Source organism: Macaca mulatta, chromosome 1 (assembly GCF_049350105.2).
Source record: "Macaca mulatta isolate MMU2019108-1 chromosome 1, T2T-MMU8v2.0, whole genome shotgun sequence".
NCBI lineage: Eukaryota > Metazoa > Chordata > Mammalia > Primates > Cercopithecidae > Macaca > Macaca mulatta.
The window spans coordinates 58,652,234-58,669,679 of record NC_133406.1 but is presented as its reverse complement, the minus strand read 5'-3'; the positions used below and the strand labels follow the sequence as shown (position 1 = coordinate 58,669,679).

The following is a 17,446-nucleotide window of genomic DNA, read 5'->3' as shown; positions in this document are numbered from 1 at the left end:
GAGATTCTCTGAAGGGATCGTTTTTCTCCAAGCCAACCTCTTTCCCGCCCTGGTGCAGAGCTGCTTGGTGAATGCTTCAGGATTGGGCACCGGCAGGTTTGGTTTGAATTTCGTCTCCACCATTACAAATTGTGTGACTTTGAGCTTGCTAAATTTCACCTGCTGAGTTTTAGTAACATGGGGCGCATATCCCCGCTTCACAGGGTTGTCTTAACACATTACATGTGTTCATGTACATAAAGGAGCTTGGCACATAGGCTCTCACAAAGTATTAGGTAGTGTGTGTCCTCATCAGAAAAGACCTAGGTGGTGAAGAACACATAGAACAAGGCAAGAGGGATATCAATGACGAATGATTTCTGAGGAAGAAGACTCCACAGACCCCTGCAGCCTCTCCTCTCCCAGCCTTAATCATCTTTGCAAGGAGGAAGTTCTTTTTGCTAGCTTATCTAAATCCCTCCTGCTACTGCTGAGTTCCCTTTTGATCTTTCCCTGTCACTGACGAGGAAGAGCTGGTGCCTGGTAAGTCACCACATAGCTAAGTGACCCCTGTGTGCCAGGCAGACTAGCCATCACCGGGCTTCTCTCTGTGTCGCCTCCATACACTCACACATCCACCACAGAGGATGCAAAAGCTTAGCTCTGCTCTGCCCTGCTGCCCAGTCTGGAGCCAGGCATGCCAATTGGAGGCTGGGCACAAGCAGAGGTCATGGAATCAGGGCAAACATTGCTTTTCCCCTTAGGCTTGCTGACTTTGCAGTCCCTCCCTGGGCTGTCTTACCAGCTTCTAGGAGCTCCTTTTCAAGATTCCAGAAAAGAATCAGGGGTCTTATAGGAGAAAAGAGCAGGTATGCTTTTAGCCCCCTGGGGCGTTTTCTGAAGGGACTAACATTTTGGCCATCTGGAAAGGTGATTCTAGTCCAGCTCTCTGGTTCTTCTCAAAGCCTTTGAGGTAGGGAAGAGGGTGTCTGCCAGCCTAAAAGTCCCTGAAGTGCAGATTACACACAAGTGGGCAGCTGCGAGCATGCCAGTTCTCCCCAGATTTCCCCTGGATTGAATCTTCAGGGCTGATGGCTAATAAAGGTGAAAACCTTTTTACATATTAGCTATGTGACCTTGAGCCGAGTTATCAGTTTCTCTGAGCCCTCATTTGTAAATTAAGGGCAAAAATACCCACCTTAGAACTAAATGATGTAATGTAATGACCTAACATGTGCAAAGCACCTTAGATAGTGTCTGTGAGAGGCAGTCTTGGCTCTATAAATGTGTTGGTGGTAACTAATTGAGGAAGTTTAGTAAGCCAAGTGTGATGGTGTTACCATTACTAGCAAGGAAAAGGCATCAGGAATCACAGATCATGCACCATAGTTGTAAGAAATTCTTGGATTCTGGTTAGCTGTTTTAATACCATAGCCTGTGACCTCGCATCAGTGAGAAGACAGACCCTTCAAGTGGAAAGAACCTGGGACTGCACCAATGGGGACCTCAGTGTAAAGATTTGGGGGTAGCTTAGTTAGGAGTCAAGGGAGGCACCCTAGCCAGCTGATTGGGTGGGACTGACTTCACCTAAGAAGCTGAGCCAACCCCTAGGAGCCTAAGGTCACTGGGCAGAGCTCCTGGGAGGGCTGATTGGTGGGCTTTGTGTGATGTCATTAAGGACGAGGTTGGGGATGTGGCCCAGCTAGCGCCATCCTCCCCCTCCTAAGCCGCGGGATACTGTGCGGGATACTGTGCGGGGCTCCCGGCACGTGCCCGGATGTGCCCAGTCGGTACCCTTTGCAGTTTTCTCTCCTTGGCAGTCTCTCAGCATACCCCTGAGCTGCCTCCTCCCTGTCTCCTCTGTCCTCCCCTTCCGCCCCGTCCTCCTGGCTCCTCTAAGAGCTGAGGATCCGCTGAGCTCAGCTCTTCCTGCAGCTCTGCGCTCCGGGCTCGCAGCCTTTGTCCCGCTTCCACCGCAGGCACCCAGCGGGTCAGGGGCAGGGGGTGGGGGTCAGCCTGGGAGGAGGGGGCTCTCCAGCCGTTTCTCCCGTGCGCGTTTCTCCCCGGGTGGGGGACAGCTTCCCACATCACACCCGCTCCTGCTCAATTGTGAACAGAGGAAGCTCAGCAACTTTGCTGCCTGTGCCAGATCCTGCCCTGAAAAGCTCCGGGCCCTTTCTCCTCGCTCTGGCGCCCGCTCTACCCGCCGCTCAGCCTCTGGATTGCCAAGTGGCAAATAGGCCCGGCTCTGTTCTGGGAGATTCCGGGGGCCTTTCTGAGTGGGGCTGTCCAGCCGGCCCTCCCTCCTGGCAGAACCTTGAGAAGGGATGGGAGGAAGACTGGAGGGGTGGGGCCTGGAGTGAGATGCCCTCCAGGTACCCTGGACAGAAATGACACTAGATGTTTGGGCAGCAAACTTTTACTGATAGAAACAGGCAGCTGGCCCGTGGGCCACAATTTGCTAATTTGATTTTTAAAATACTGCACTAAGTTGTAATTTATCTTGATTACTGAGGTTCTTCCCTGCCTCCTTAAATTCTGTACTGAGGGTGAATGCCTCACCCTAGTCCTGGCTCTGGTCCACAGCCTCTAGGGCCTGTATTTTACTTGGAAGACCCTAAAGGCCACATGCAGTGGCTCATGCCTGTAATCCCAGCACTTTGTGAGGCCAAGGCAGGAGGATCACCTAAGCACAAGAGTTTGAGACAAGCCAGGGCAACATAGTGAGACCCTGTCTCTGCAAAAACATTTTAAAAAGGAAGACCTTAGAGAACCTTGACCCCCCTCCCATGTCCCCAGGGAGGAAAAGGACTGTTAGGTGGTACCCATCCTTGCCACGCTGCTTCTTCCTTCTGCTTATCTGGGGCCAAGTGGGCCACTGTCGCTTTGAGGGCAGCCCACAGAAGTGACCTCACCAAGGGTGGGGTCGGGAGAAGAGGCTGCTGGAGGGCTGGGCAATGGAGTTCTTAGAAAGTTGAAAGTGGGAACAGACCTTCTAGATAACCTAGAAGGAAGCAGTGGCTCATAAACCACAAGAGAGTCAGGGCAGAGGCTTGGCAAGGACCCTGGTCTCTTGTTTCCCAGCCCTCTTGTCTCCTATTTGTGGGGCATCAGTTTGAATTTGCCACTAGGCAGGGTGTGGTGAAGAGTGAACCCAGGATGACTGAGACAGTGTCTGCCACTGCCAAACTGGGAGCGCTCAAAGGTAGGGCAAGCCTGATGCCCAGCCCTGCACATATGTGAGCAGACATGCAGGACTCCTTCTAGAGAGCCCCCTGGCTCTGATGGAGGTGGTGTGGGATGAAGTTTATTTAGCGATTTTAGGATTAAGAGTTTTCAGCTGGGCATGGTAGCGCACACCTATAATCCCACTTTGGGAGGCTGAGGTGGGAGAATTGCTTGAGCTCAGGAGTTCGAGACAGACCTGGGCAACATGGCAAAACATCTCTATAAAAAATAGAAAAATTAGATGGGCATGGTGGTACATGCCTGTAGTCCCAGCTACTTGGGAGGCTGAGGTGGGAGGAGGAGCCCAGGAACCTGAGCCCAGGAGGCTGAGGCTGCAGTGAACCATGATTGCGCCACTGGATTCCACCCTGGAGCAACAAAGTGAGACCCTGTCTCAAAACCATACATACATGCATACATGCATACATACATACATACATACATGCATACATACATACATACATACATAGAGTTTTCTGACAGAAAGCAGCTTGAGGAGTGGAAGGGCATTCAGTCAGCCACATCAGGAGTTGATGCCCAACTTCGCTGTATTTACTGTGTGTGTGGCTTAACCACTTCAAGTCTCAACCTTCCTTGCTGGAGAATGGGGATTTAAATCCTCAGGTCATAGCATCACTTAAACGAGGTAACCTGTGGAGGTGCCTGACCCAGCGCTAGCACATGGAGAGCATCCCTGATATCTTAGCTTTCCTTTGCTTCCATTTCCATTTATTCATTCAGTCAGTCCAACACTCTCTCCCTCTTCCAGGTAAGTTGCTTTGGGAATTGGTGACTCAACCAGGGTCCATGCCCCCTGTCTCCCAGCCAGTGTCAGTTTCTCTGGGTGACACTGCTCAGGCATGCTCACCTGCACCCTGGCAAAGTAGTCTGGTGCTAAGAGCTGACCAGCATTGGGCGGATGTCTCTTTCTGACCACAAAGACCCTCACCTCAGGATGTGTTGGGTCAAAAAAGGGTCCCAGGGTGAATGCCCAACTGACCCCGCAACTCCTGGACCCTAAAACCCTGGGTCTCCTCCTCTATATCCTCCCCGCCAGACTGTTCTGCCCACTCTCTTGATCCTGGCAGGCAGCCTCCCCAGGGGGTCAGGGGGCTGATTGCTGAAGCAGAAGCTGCCCCTCCGTTGAAGGGCTCTGACAAGCAGGGCTGTTGCTCCCCCTCCCCTGCTCCACTGTCTCCAGGGATGATGATTCGATTTTCTCCAATCGCCAGCATTGCCATCTGCCTACAGTAATTAAATGGTATTTGAACTGAATCCAGAAATCCCACTTCAGGCAGCCACGTGGTAGGGAAGCTGTCTTCAGGAGCTGGTGCTAGCCAGCAGAGCTGGAGGGTCCTCAGAGGCTGCCCAGGCCAGGCCCTTGGTTTACCTAGGAATACCTGGATGCCCTGAGAGGAAGTGCTTCATCTTGGGCCCCACAAGCCCACAGGCAGAGCCAGGTCTGAGAGCCAGATTCCTGTTTAGTACCTGTGTACAATGCCATGCTCCTCCTTCTAAGGTTGCTCCTGTTCTCTCTCCCTGCACATGTGAGATGTTCTTTCCCCCTGGCACTCTGAACCCTGGTCCTTAGAGACAGTGTAGCATAAGACACTGAAAGGGCAGTGCATGCAGACTGCATAGGTTCAAGCCTTTGATCTGCTCCTGACTGTCTGTGACCTGTGACTCTGGCTGTGTGCCATCTCAGCTTCCTCATCCATACATGAGGGTCATAATCCTCACCTCCCAGTGTTGTGAGGACCAAGAGTTAATCTATGGCAGTGTTTAGATGCTGCCTGGCATAGAGTGAGTGCTCAGTGTATATCCACTGCCATTATTAGCAGTAGAGGTAGAAGTAGAGGTGGAAGCCTTGCTGACCCTGAGCTCTTACTGGAGACTGGAGTTTCTGGTCTGGAGGTCCAGACGGATGAGCAAGAATCAGCCATTCCCTTCCCAGGCAGAAAAGCCAATTCAACTGGGAGACGAAGAAGCTGGGCTCCCATTCCAATCTGGGTGAGACAGCTAGATAAATGTGGTGACCTCCTTTGGGCTTCCATCCCTTTTAGAGGAGAGCCATTGACCTATGAGGACCTGTTCACACCTTGGAAACACTTCTGAAGAAGGCCCAGACTCCCATCTGTGGGTACGAACCGGGCCTGGTGTTGCTTACCCCCAATGTCTCCCTGCTGGGCTTTCCCCACCTCCCCAGTCCCCAGTCCCTTGCTGTGGAAATGCAGGCAACAGGCTCAGGTGAGCACCTTCCCCAGCCTATAGCTCTGAGTGGGCCTTGGGGGCTGGGGTAGCTGGGGACAGACAGGATGGCGACTTGCAGGCCCTAGACTTTGTGGCTAGGCGCCTCTGGGCCCAGGATGGGTGCTGGCTTGGCCCCTGGCATTGTTTCTTCTCTTGGTGAGTGTTGGCTTAGGGAGAGGAGGCCTGACAAGTAGCTCATTGTGAGTGCCTGCTGATGGACTGGCTTGTGTGAGCCCATGGGCATGAAAGCCTAACCCCCAGCCCCTTTTACTTTAGGGAGTTGGGGTGGGGGTGGTGCTTTCTGCCAATCCCTGTGCACGCATGCTTGCTGACTCCTGCTTGGTTGCCATGGGAACCTTGTCGTGGTGATGGCTGCTTGGGAGAGAGAGGAAGGGGTGGCTGGATGGAGACAGTTGTGTCAATGGCTGCCTCCTCACTCAGTCCTGATGCTACTTTTATTCCTCTTTACAGGGAAGCCTGCCAGAATCTGGGTTGGGAGCACACCCCAGGCTAGCCTGGTATCCTTTTTAGAGGTCCCTGCCCTTCACAGGGGAACCTGGGACTTGACCTGGTCAGCCCCAGCTCTGCAGGTCTGGCCCCTCCACTCCTGGAAAGGAAGCAGAGCTCAGGCCTGAGAATGTCTACCAGGCTCTGGCATCTGGGAAGGGTGCTCCTGGTCTGGTGTCAGGGAGGGGAGCTCCTGGCCTCCTGCTTGCAGCCCCGATAGGCATTGGCAGAGGCTCTGGCCTTCTCTAGGACTTAGTCCTGGCTCTGGGAATGTGGCCCAGAGCTGTGGAAGCATCCAGTTCCTTCTCTTCCCCACCCTGGCCCTGTGCTTTGCCTCCCCAGCAGTGGACAAGCTGCCTTCTCTCCCCTGACGAGATGCTAATTTCTGGGGCTTCCGGTCCAATCAGGAGTATGTGCTTTTATGTCACACAGACCTGGACATGGCGCCATCACTTTCCGTTGTACCCCCTTGGGCAGGGTCATTTAAACTCTCTCAGCTTCAGTTTTCTCATCTGTAAAATTAGGCAAATAATAGGTACCTCACAAGTTTATAGTGAAGAGTACGTGAATTAATTTATGGAAAGTACTTTGAACACAGATCTGATATATACTGAATGCTCAATAAATGTTAACAACTGCTGTTTTGATGATGTTGATATTGTTATTACTATCGTATTACAAAAGTTGCCCATTTCCTCTGGGGGCACCTAAGCTTCCTTCCTTTTCCTCTGGCTCATAGGGGAAGTGGCAGTTTGGCAGGCAGTGTGAGGGAGGGGCCTGTGGCAGCCCCCTTCCGGCTGGGCCTGACCCAGGGCTCTCTCCATCCTGGGCAGGATCCGGCCCCAGCTGTCAAAGGAGAAGATTGAGGGCTGTCACATCTGTACCTCTGTTACCCCGGGAGAGCCCCAGGTCCTGCTGGGGAAGGACAAGGCCTTCACCTATGACTTTGTCTTCGACCTGGACACCTGGCAAGAACAGATCTATTCCACCTGTGTGAGCAAGCTCATCGAGGGCTGCTTCGAGGGCTATAATGCCACGGTGCTGGCCTATGGGCAGGTAAGCTATCTTCACGCCCACCTATGGCCGCTCCAGCCTCGGTCTCCCTGCATCCAATGGAGAGAAAGCTCCACCTTCAGAGCAGCTGAGACACAGCCTCAGGTTTTGTCTATTGTCTAAGGAGGCCGCTGCACCGCTGGTTAGCAGAGGGAGGGCTGTCAGTCAGTGATTTCCCCAGAGTGTGGCTTCAGGACCAAGAGAGCAGCAGGGGAACCAGGCTGGGAGGTAGATGAGCTAAGGGGATTTGGCCCAGGTACAGGGCTTGCTGGTGTCCCCAAAGGATGTGGGGTTACACCCTCCTATCTTTGCCAATGCAGACAGGGGCCGGGAAGACGTACACCATGGGCACTGGCTTTGACATGGCAACGTCGGAGGAGGAGCAGGGCATCATTCCGAGGGCCATCGCACACCTCTTTGGGGGCATTGCGGAGCGCAAGCGTCGGGCACAGGAGCAGGGCATGGCTGGACCTGAGTTCAAAGTCAGCGCCCAGTTTCTGGAGGTACTGTGGCCCCATAGGGCGGGCAGGTGGGAGGCTTGGTGGACGACAGGGCCATGGAAGCCGGGCCTTCCTCCAGTGCAGTGGAATGAGCCCAGGGAACCATGGGGGCATCTCCGGGTGATAAGTTCCTGCTACTGAAAGAATCCAAGCATGGGCTGGAGGACTACTCAGTGGGACACTCAAAACAGGTTCCTGCATCAGATGGAGCTTGAGTCGATGACCTGTATGATCCCTTCACACCCTGACAGGTTCTAGCTCTGACACTGATTAGCCTTGTGACCTTGGGCTAGTCATTGACCACACTGAGCCTCATCTGCAAAATGGGGTGATACCTGTTTCCTTAGGGTTTTGTGAGGACCCTGGCGCTCTCGCTTCCTTCTGGCCTTCTCTGGGTTCCCTCTCTGCCTCAGGGCAGCCTGTCCTGCCCCTTTGTGGCTCAGATGTTTCCTGGCCCGCTGAGTTTTCTCTTACCCCAGGGCAGAAAGGTCCTCCAGGAAAGGTCTTTCTGTGCACCTGGCCTTTCCTGTCTCTGGGAGAATGTCAGGCTCAGACTGTGGCAGCCAGGGAGGGGCTTTCAGTGGGGAGCAGGGGGTCTCTGCGCTCTTGACCATTGGGCCTATGCTGAGCCCCCACTCAGTAAGGGCGCTTATCCCATAAACCCTGCTGCTCTGATTGTCCAGGTCGCCTTCTGAGGGAAGCATGTGGCCTTGGCCCTCTCCAGGCCTTCCCCAGCGCCAGCCCCTGCCTACCACAACACAGCTGCTCCCTCCTGGGCACACAGGTGGTGGCTTGTCCTCTAGGGTATCCTGCATTTTAGAATTCGGAGGTTTTCTTTGCCGCTCTGGACTTTTGCTTCTGATAAATGGACTGCCTATGTGTGTGTGACTGTGTGTTCGTATCTGTGTGTGTGAGACATCTGTCTGTATGTGTGTGTCTCTGTGTGTTGTGTGTCTCTGTGTGTGTGTGTGTGTCTATGTGTCTGTGTGCACATCTTTGTGTATGTTTGTCTATGTGTGTCTGTGTGTGTGCATCTGTGTATGTATGTGTCTGTGTATGTGTGTCTATGTGTCTCTGTGCATGTGCATCTGTGTCTGTGTGTGTGCCTGTGTGTGTGTGTGTCTGTGTGTGTGCCTGTGTGTGTGTCTGTGTCTCTATGTGTGCGCGTCTGTGTCTGTGTGTGTGTCTGTGTGTGTGTGTGTCTGTGTGTGTCTCTGTGTCAGTGTGTGGGTATGTGTGTCTGTGTGTGTGTATGTGTCTGTGTGTCTGTGTGTGTGCCTGTGTGTGTGTCTATGTGTCTCTATGTGTGCGCATCTGTGTCTGTGTGTGTGTGTCTGTGTGTGTGCCTGTGTGTCTATGTGTCTCTATGTGTGCGCGTCTGTGTCTGTGTGTGTGTGTCTGTGTGTGGGTCTGTGTGTGTGTGTGTCTGTGTGTGTGTGTGTCTGTGTCTGTGTGTCTCTGTGTCAGTGTGTGTGTGTGTGTGTCTGTGTGTGTGTATGTGTCTGTGTGTCTGTGTGTGTGTGTCTGTGTGTGTGTGTCTGTGTGTGTGTGTCTGTGTGTCTGTGTGTGTGTGTCTCTGTGTCTGTGTGTGTGTGTGTGTCTCTGTGTGTGTGTATCTGTGTGTGTCTCTGTGTGTGTGTATCTGTGTGTGTCTCTGTGTGTGTGTATCTGTGTGTGTGTCTGTGTGTGTGTGTGTGTGTCTGTGTGTGTGTCTGTGTGTGTGTGTGTCTCTGTGTGTGTGTATCTGTGTGTGTGTCTGTGTGTGTGTATCTGTGTGTGTGTCTGTGTGTGTGTATCTGTGTGTGTGTCTGTGTGTGTGTCTGTGTGTGTGTGTCTGTGTGTGTGTGTGTCTGTGTGTGTGTGTCTGTGTGTGTGTCTGTGTGTGTGTCTGTGTGTGTGTGTGTGTGTCTGTGTGTGTGTCTGTGTGTGTGTGTCTGTGTGTGTGTGTGTCTGTGTGTCTGTGTGTGTCTCTGTGTGTCTGTGTGTGTGTGTGTGTCTCTGTGTCTGTGTGTGTGTCTGTGTGTGTCTCTGTGTCTGTATGTCTGTGTGTCTCTTTGTGTGTGGGTGTCTGTGTGTGTGTGTGTGTCTGTGTGTGTGTATCTGTGTGTGTGTGTCTATGTGTCTCTGTGTTTGTGTGTGTGTCTCTGTGTCTGTGTCTCTGTGTCTGTGTGTGGGTGTCTGTGTGTGTGTGTGTCTCTGTGTGTGGGTGTGTCTGTGTGTGTCGGTGTGTGTGTCTCTCTGTGTCTGTGTAGGTGTCTGTGTGTGTGTGTCTGTGTGTGTATCTGTGTGTGTTGGTGTGTGTGTGTCTCTGTGTCTGTGTGTGTGTGTCTGTGTGTGTATCTGTGTGTGTTGGTGTGTGTGTGTCTCTGTGTCTGTGTGTGTGTGTCTGTGTGTGTATCTGTGTGTGTTGGTGTGTGTGTGTCTCTGTGTCTGTGTGTGTCTGTGTGTGTGTGTGTCTCTGTGTGTGGGTCTCTGTGTCTGTGTGTGGGTGTCCGTGTGTGTGTCTCTGTGTCTGTGTGTGTCTGTATGTCTCTGTGTGTGTGTGCATCTGTGTGTGTGTCTATGTGTCTCTGTGCGTGTGTGTCTCTGTGTCTGTGTGTCTGTGTGTGTGTGTCTGTGTGTCTCTGTGTCTGTGTGTGTGTGTCTGTGTGTGTATCTGTGTGTGTTGGTGTGTGTGTGTCTCTGTGTCTGTGTGTGTCTGTGTGTGTGTGTGTCTCTGTGTGTGGGTCTCTGTGTCTGTGTGTGGGTGTCTGTGTGTGTGTCTCTGTATGTGTGCGTCTGTGTGTGTGTGTCTGTGCGTGTGTGTGTCTGTGTGTGTGTCTGTGCGTGTGTGTCTGTGTGTGTGTGTGTGTGTCTGTGTGTGTGTGTCTGTGTGTGTGTGTCTGTGCGTGTGTGTGTCTGTGTGTGTCTGTGCGTGTGTGTGTCTGTGCGTGTGTGTGTCTGTGTGTGTGTGTGTCTGTGTGTGGGTGTCTGTGTGTATGTGTGTCTGTGTGTGTGTGTCTGTGTCTGTGTGTGTGTCTGTGTGTGTCTCCGTGTCTGTATGTCTGTGTGTCTCTTTGTGTGTGGGTGTCTGTGTGTGTGTGTGTGTCTGTGTGTGTGTATCTGTGTGTGTGTGTCTATGTGTCTCTGTGTTTGTGTGTGTGTCTCTGTGTCTGTGTCTCTGTGTCTGTGTGTGGGTGTCTGTGTGTGTGTCTGTGTGTCTCTGTGTGTGGGTGTGTCTGTGTGTGTCGGTGTGTGTGTCTCTCTGTGTCTGTGTAGGTGTCTGTGTGTGTGTGTCTGTGTGTGTATCTGTGTGTGTTGGTGTGTGTGTGTCTCTGTGTCTGTGTGTGTGTGTCTGTGTGTGTATCTGTGTGTGTTGGTGTGTGTGTGTCTCTGTGTCTATGTGTGTGTGTCTGTGTGTGTATCTGTGTGTGTTGGTGTGTGTGTGTCTCTGTGTCTGTGTGTGTCTGTGTGTGTGTGTGTCTCTGTGTGTGGGTCTCTGTGTCTGTGTGTGGGTGTCCGTGTGTGTGTCTCTGTGTCTGTGTGTGTCTGTATGTCTCTGTGTGTGTGTGCATCTGTGTGTGTGTCTATGTGTCTCTGTGCGTGTGTGTCTCTGTGTCTGTGTGTCTGTGTGTGTGTGTCTGTGTGTCTCTGTGTCTGTGTGTGGGTGTCTGTGTGTGTGTCTCTGTGTGTGTGTCTGTGTGTGTGTGTCTGTGCGTGTGTGTGTCTGTGTGTGTGTGTGTCTGTGCGTGTGTGTGTCTGTGTGTGTGTGTGTCTGTGTGTGTGTCTGTGTGTGTGTCTGTGCGTGTGTGTGTCTGTGTGTGTCTGTGTGTGTGTGTGTCTGTGTGTGTGTGTGTCTGTGCGTGTGTGTGTGCGTGTGTGTGTCTGTGTGTGTGTGTGTGTGTCTGTGTGTGTGTGTGTCTGTGTGTGTGTGTCTGTGTGTGGGTGTCTGTGTGTATGTGTGTCTGTGTGTGTGTGTCTGTGTGTATGTGTGTCTGTGTGTGTGTGTGTCTGTGTGTGGGTGTCTGTGTGTGTGTCTCTGTGTGTGTGTGTCTCTGTGTGGGTGTCTGTGTGTATGTGTGTCTGTGTGTGTGTGTCTGTGTGTATGTGTGTCTGTGTGTGTGTGTCTGTGTGTGGGTGTCTGTGTGTATGTGTGTCTGTGTGTGGGTGTCTGTGTGTATGTGTGTCTCTGTGTGTGTGTCTGTGTGTGTCTGTGTGTGTGTGTCTGTGTGTGTGTGTCTGTGTGTGTGTGTCTCTGTGTGTGTGTGTCTGTGTGTGTGTGTGTCTGTGTGTATGTGTGTCTGTGTGTGTGTGTGTCTGTGTGTGGGTGTCTGTGTGTATGTGTGTCTGTGTGTGTCTGTGTGGGGGTGTCTGTGTGTATGTGTGTCTGTGTGTGGGTGTCTGTGTGTATGTGTGTCTCTGTGTGTGTGTGTCTGTGTGTGTGTGTGTCTGTGTGTGTGTGTCTGTGTGTGTGTGTCTGTGTGTGTGTGTGTCTGTGTGTGTGTGTCTGTGTGTGTGTGTGTCTGTGTGTGGGTGTCTGTGTGTGTGTCTCTGTGTGTGTGCGTCTGTGTGTGTGTGCGTCTGTGTGTGTGTGTCTCTGTGTGTGTGTGTCTGTGTGTGTGTGTCTGTGTGTGTGTGTGTCTGTGTGTGTGTGTCTGTGTGTGTGTGTGTCTGTGTGTGGGTGTCTGTGTGTGTGTCTCTGTGTGTGTGCGTCTGTGTGTGTGTGTGTCTGTGTGTGTGTGCGTCTGTGTGTGTGTGCGTCTGTGTGTGTGTGTCTGTGTGTGGGTGTCTGTGTGTGTGTGTCTGTGTGTGTGTGTCTGTGCGTGTGTGTGTCTGTGTGTGTGTGTCTGTGTGTGTGTGTGTCTGTGCGTGTGTGTGTCTGTGTGTGTGCGTCTGTGTGTGTGTGTCTGTGTGTGTGTGTGTCTGTGTGTGTGCGTCTGTGTGTGTGTGTCTGTGTGTGTGTGTGTCTGTGTGTGTGTGTCTCTGTGTGTGTGTGTCTGTGTGTCTCTGTGTGTGTGTGTCTGTCTGTCTCTGTGTGTGTGTGTCTGTGTGTCTCTGTGTCTGCATCTGTGTATCTCTGTGTCTGTGTGTGTGTGTCTGTGTCTGTGTGTGTCTGTGTGTCTCTGTGTGTGTGTGTGTCTGTGTGTCTCTGTGTCTGCATCTGTGTATCTCTGTGTCTGTGTGTGGGTGTCTGTGTATGTGTGTCTGTGTTCATGTCCATGTCTGTGTCTTGCTGCTTGTGTATCTCAATAAGCTTCTCTCTCACATCTCTTTGTTTTTGTCCCTTCCCTGTCCTGTTGCCATGGAGAAGCCCTGAAGAGCAGGTTCCTAGAAAATCAGTTCCATAGGGTGAACCACAAGATGTCAAATGATAGAGTGTGTCTACCCCAACACATACAGACAGACGTAGGCCCCCATCTGCACCATCCTTTCTGTCTCCTCTTCCCCATTCATGTGGTGTATTTTTGTCCCTTTAGGGCTGTCAGAGGCCCGGATGTCAGAGGGCTGCAGTCTCCCCTTTAGTCCCACAGCATTTTCTTGACTGCTGCCCTAGCTGCCCCCATCCCTTATTCCACTCCCCAGCCCTAGCTCCCTGCCTGCTGAACATCCCAGATCTTCAGCAGGTGACACTTTCCCTGCCAGCAGTTCCAAACACAGGAATCTCCTTGGCTGAGACCACCTGAAATGGGGTGACTGCTCCTGGCCAGGCCCCCTTCCCACGATGGTCTCACCAGGCCCTCTCCAGGACACTGGGCCACAGTGGCGTGCTCTCCATGCCCACCTGCTGGCAAGCATAGGGCAAGGCACACAGGTGTGTTCCTCCCCTTTGAGAGCTTGTCGTCACATCAGAGACAGTCAGGGCCAGGGCATGGCTCCCCTGGTCTCCACTGAGCTCTGTCTCTGCCCTCCCTCATCTGGAATCACATCCCCATCTACTCTTTCCCAGACCAGGAATACAACAGGATCTGCTCAAATTGTGGCCACATCTTCCTCATCTCCTACATCTGGGACCCGTGTGCCTTTGTCCTCTTTTGGTCCTTAGCCCCTGCTGTGACCGACCTGCTGGCTGCTGGTTCCTTGGGGATGAGGAACAGTGTGCAGCCTCCAGCTAGTTCTGCCCAGGGCCCAGCTGCCTCCTGCCCCTGTCCTGCAGAAAGGCCATGGGATTCAGAACCCAGAGGGGACCCACAGCTTCAGTTTCCACATCTGTAAAACAGAGATGGTTTATAGGCATGTGGCAGCCACCTAGGGCCCCACTGCATGTTCTATGAATTCAGCTGTTTCCTTCCTGCACAGCTCTACAATGAGGAGATCCTTGACCTGTTTGACAGCACCCGTGACCCTGACGCCCGCCACCGCAGGTCCAACATCAAGATCCATGAGGACGCGAACGGTGGCATCTACACAACCGGTGTCACTTCTCGCCTCATCCACTCCCAGGAGGAGGTGAGCATCTGCTGGAGGTCTGGAGCAGGCCCAGGGCATCCTGAAAGGGCAGGGACTGGCACCACGGTAATCCCAAGCCCTCACTTCTGCTTCTGTTTCCAGCTGATCCAGTGCCTGAAGCAGGGGGCCCTGTCCCGCACCACAGCCAGCACCCAGATGAACGTGCAGAGCTCACGCTCCCATGCCATCTTTACCATCCACCTGTGCCAGATGCGCATGTGCACCCAGCCCGACCTGGTGAGGAGCCTGCAGGGGCCCAGGAGCCAGCTTGCTACAAGGGTATCCCAGGAAGGGCAAGATGAGGAGCCACAGATTCAGAGACAGCAAACCAGATTGAGGCTGGCCTCTGCCATTTGTTGATTTTCGTATTTTTCTTGAGCCTCAGTTGCCCGATTTGTAAAATCGGTTAATGATCTCTCAATCATGGTGTTGTGAGGATTAAATGGAAATCAGGCTTGAGCAAGTACTCTACATGTTGTCAGATGCTCTGCATGTGCGAAGGGCAAGGTACTTTGCCGTCCGCCCTGCCTCTCCTGGACGGCGGTACTGTGAGCAGGGGAGCCAGCGAGGTAGGCGAGGGCTGGGTGAGTCAGAGCTGACTTCTGTTGCAGGTGAATGAGGCGGTGACCGGGCTTCCTGATGGTACACCTCCCTCGAATGAGTATGAGACACTCACTGCTAAGTTTCACTTTGTGGACCTGGCCGGCTCAGAGCGGCTGAAGCGGACAGGGGCTACTGGCGAGCGGGCCAAGGAGGGCATCTCCATCAATTGTGGCCTGGTAGGCACCTGGCGGGTCATCAGCCCCAGCACTCGCACAGCTCAGTCTCAGACCCCTCCAAGGCCCTGCAGTCCCACACCTGCTGAGTCCTCCTTGGACATCTTGCCAGTTAGCCCTTCACTCTCAGGCCTCAGCCCTGCCCCCAACTTCCCCGTTTCACCAGTTTATCCATCTGCCTATAAACCCACCCAGGGAGCAAAAGGGCTGCTGGGGCCAGAGAGGCAGGTACAGATGGTTTGGGGATTTTCTTGTCCCTCCCTACCCTTCTCTCCTTGAGTGACTCTTGAGTGCCAGGGTCTGTCTCCCACAGCTGGCCTTGGGCAATGTGATCAGCGCCTTAGGGGACCAGAGCAAGAAGGTGGTGCACGTCCCCTACAGGGACTCCAAGCTCACTCGGCTCCTCCAGGATTCGCTGGGGGGCAACAGGTATCTGGTGACCAACACCCAGGGAAGGGACAGGGGAGGCAGGGAGGTTCCTGGAAAATAGTGCCGTGTGGGTATGGCGCAAGCCTGCCCCAGGAGGAGAAGGCCTTCCCATCCTAGGCTGCAGGTTTAGGAGGTAGGAACCTTGAGGTGCTTTATGACCTTTAGGCAGCTATGGTCAGACTCAGTTTCCTTATCAGTAAAACAGGGAGAGACATTCTCGGGGAAGTCATATGACCCAGGCAAGATGATAGATGAGAAATGCTAGAAAATTCAGGGCTGTGACTCATCCTCATCACCAAGCAAAGGACTCTGGCAATTATGCATCACCACCTCCCCAGCCTTGGTAGCCGCCTTTACTATGGTTATCTGCTGTTGCAGTGAAAACTCCTGGCTAGATGGTCCAGATCCCCACATCCCAGGTTCTGTCCTGAGTGCCCACATGCTTTGGGCATTAAGGTAGTAGAGGAAAGGGATGGGAGCAGGACCTCTGTCCTGAGGCAGTGCTTCTGGGGGCTGGCCGTGTCCCTCATCCTCACACCAGCCTTTCTGCACCCCCAGCCAGACCATCATGATCGCCTGTGTGAGCCCCTCAGACCGAGACTTCATGGAGACCCTCAACACACTCAAATATGCCAATCGAGCCCGCAACATCAAGAACAAGGTGGTAGTGAACCAGGACAAGACCAGCCAGCAAATCAGCGCACTGCGGGCTGAGATTGCTCGGCTGCAGATGGAGCTGATGGAGTATAAGGCGGTGAGCATGCTTCTGGGCATTGCCCAGCACCCCTGCTTGGAGCTGGTGCTCCATAGGCACCCTCTGCCCTGCAGCCTCATCCTAACTTCCTCAGCATCCCTCCCACCTCCCTATCACCCACCATCCACTTTGGCCATGACTGTTGAGCATCAGTTGTGTGCCAGGCATGATGCTCACTGTTAGGGACTCACCCAGGTGAATCAAGCACAGTCTGAGCCCTCAAGATTTTAGAATACTAAGTCCAAGAAAGAAGGGCTCCCCGGCTTTTGTTGCATAGATCTTATGCAAAGGGCAGACACTCTCCAGGGTGTTTTCATGTCTGCCGAATGTGTTGTGTTGGAACAGATAAGACTGCTAGACTGGCACAGAATCACTGATAGAGGGGCCCACAGGAGTATCCAGTGTGCTGCAGAGGGGCAGAGGAGAGAGTTGGCCTTACTTGCTTGGATGGTCAGAGAGGACCCATGGAAAAAGGGGTCTTTTATATGGATATTGAAGAATGAATGAGGTAACAGCAAAATGAGATGGGGCAGCCATGCTAGGTAAAGAACAAGCCATGCACAAAGGAACAGAATGGGAAAAAATGGGTCCTTTGGGGGAAATGTCTAATTCCATGTGACTGAGACAGAAGTCACCAGTTGGTAGCCCATGGCCTGAATCTGGCACATAGATGAGTTTTGGTTTGGCTTGTACTTGTTTTAAAAGAATACAGCTTAGTTGTCAACCTTTCTGAAAGTCAGGGAGTTTCAGTTTTGCTATAAATTTTAAAGATCTAACAACTTATGGTACTAAGTTGACTGGAGAGGCATAGGGACTGCCCCTTTTAGACTAAGTCTGGGACTCTCTTAGCTCCAGTCTCTACCACTCCCTATTGTCTTACAACCAGCCTGACTCATTTATGCCAACTGCCTGGCAGAGAGGGTTTTGACCCTTGGACTAGAGTTTATGGAGATATGAAAATACACTGTGGAAAGTTAGGTCAACTAAGATTGTGAGAGGCCTTGAGTGGCTGGTTACAAAATTTGGACTTTTTATTGTCAAGGAGAACTGCATAAGGTTTTTGCGTGCTGGGGACCAGTAGCTGTGTTTTAGGAAACCTGGGGCAGGGAAGACTGGTGATGCTGCCATATACAGGGGAATGCCAGGGCACTGGCAGAGGGAGGGGCACCATCAACCCCTTCCCCCACCTGTGAGCTGTGCCGCCTGACTGCTCCCCTTTGCCCCTGCTCCCAGGGCAAGCGAGTGATAGGAGAGGATGGCGCTGAGGGCTATAGCGACCTGTTCCGGGAGAATGCCATGCTACAGAAGGAGAATGCGGCCCTGCGGCTGCGGGTGAAAGCCATGCAGGAGGCCATCGACGCCATCAATAACCGTGTCACCCAGCTCATGAGCCAGGAGGCCAACCTGCTGCTAGCCAAGGCTGGTGAGTTGGGCCGTGCCAGGTCATGTCAGAGCACCAACAGGCTAGGAACCCCTCTCTCCACACCCACCCCAGAGTATCAGGTAGACTAAGCCAGCCAGTCAATTCACAGTTCAACTCATTT

The 17,446-nt window shown here is 52.9% G+C and overlaps 1 protein-coding gene across 8 annotated transcripts in view; it reads left to right on the top strand.

Annotated features, from left to right (window-relative positions):
• Nucleotides 1-17,446, top strand: part of KIF21B (kinesin family member 21B) — a 57,893-nt gene that overhangs the window by 7,442 nt on the left and 33,005 nt on the right. For all 8 annotated transcript variants that reach the window (XR_013417480.1, XR_013417468.1, XR_013417474.1 and 5 more), the window contains exons 2-9: nucleotides 6,798-7,020; nucleotides 7,338-7,520; nucleotides 13,794-13,943; nucleotides 14,046-14,180; nucleotides 14,555-14,722; nucleotides 15,033-15,148; nucleotides 15,707-15,902; nucleotides 17,136-17,325. Coding sequence is in view for 4 of the 8 variants with exons in the window: in XM_015120516.3 (XP_014976002.1) it covers nucleotides 6,798-7,020; nucleotides 7,338-7,520; nucleotides 13,794-13,943; nucleotides 14,046-14,180; nucleotides 14,555-14,722; nucleotides 15,033-15,148; nucleotides 15,707-15,902; nucleotides 17,136-17,325 (1,361 nt within the window). In the remaining 4 variants the exon portion in view is untranslated. The remainder of the gene's footprint in view (nucleotides 1-6,797; nucleotides 7,021-7,337; nucleotides 7,521-13,793; nucleotides 13,944-14,045; nucleotides 14,181-14,554; nucleotides 14,723-15,032; nucleotides 15,149-15,706; nucleotides 15,903-17,135; nucleotides 17,326-17,446) is intronic.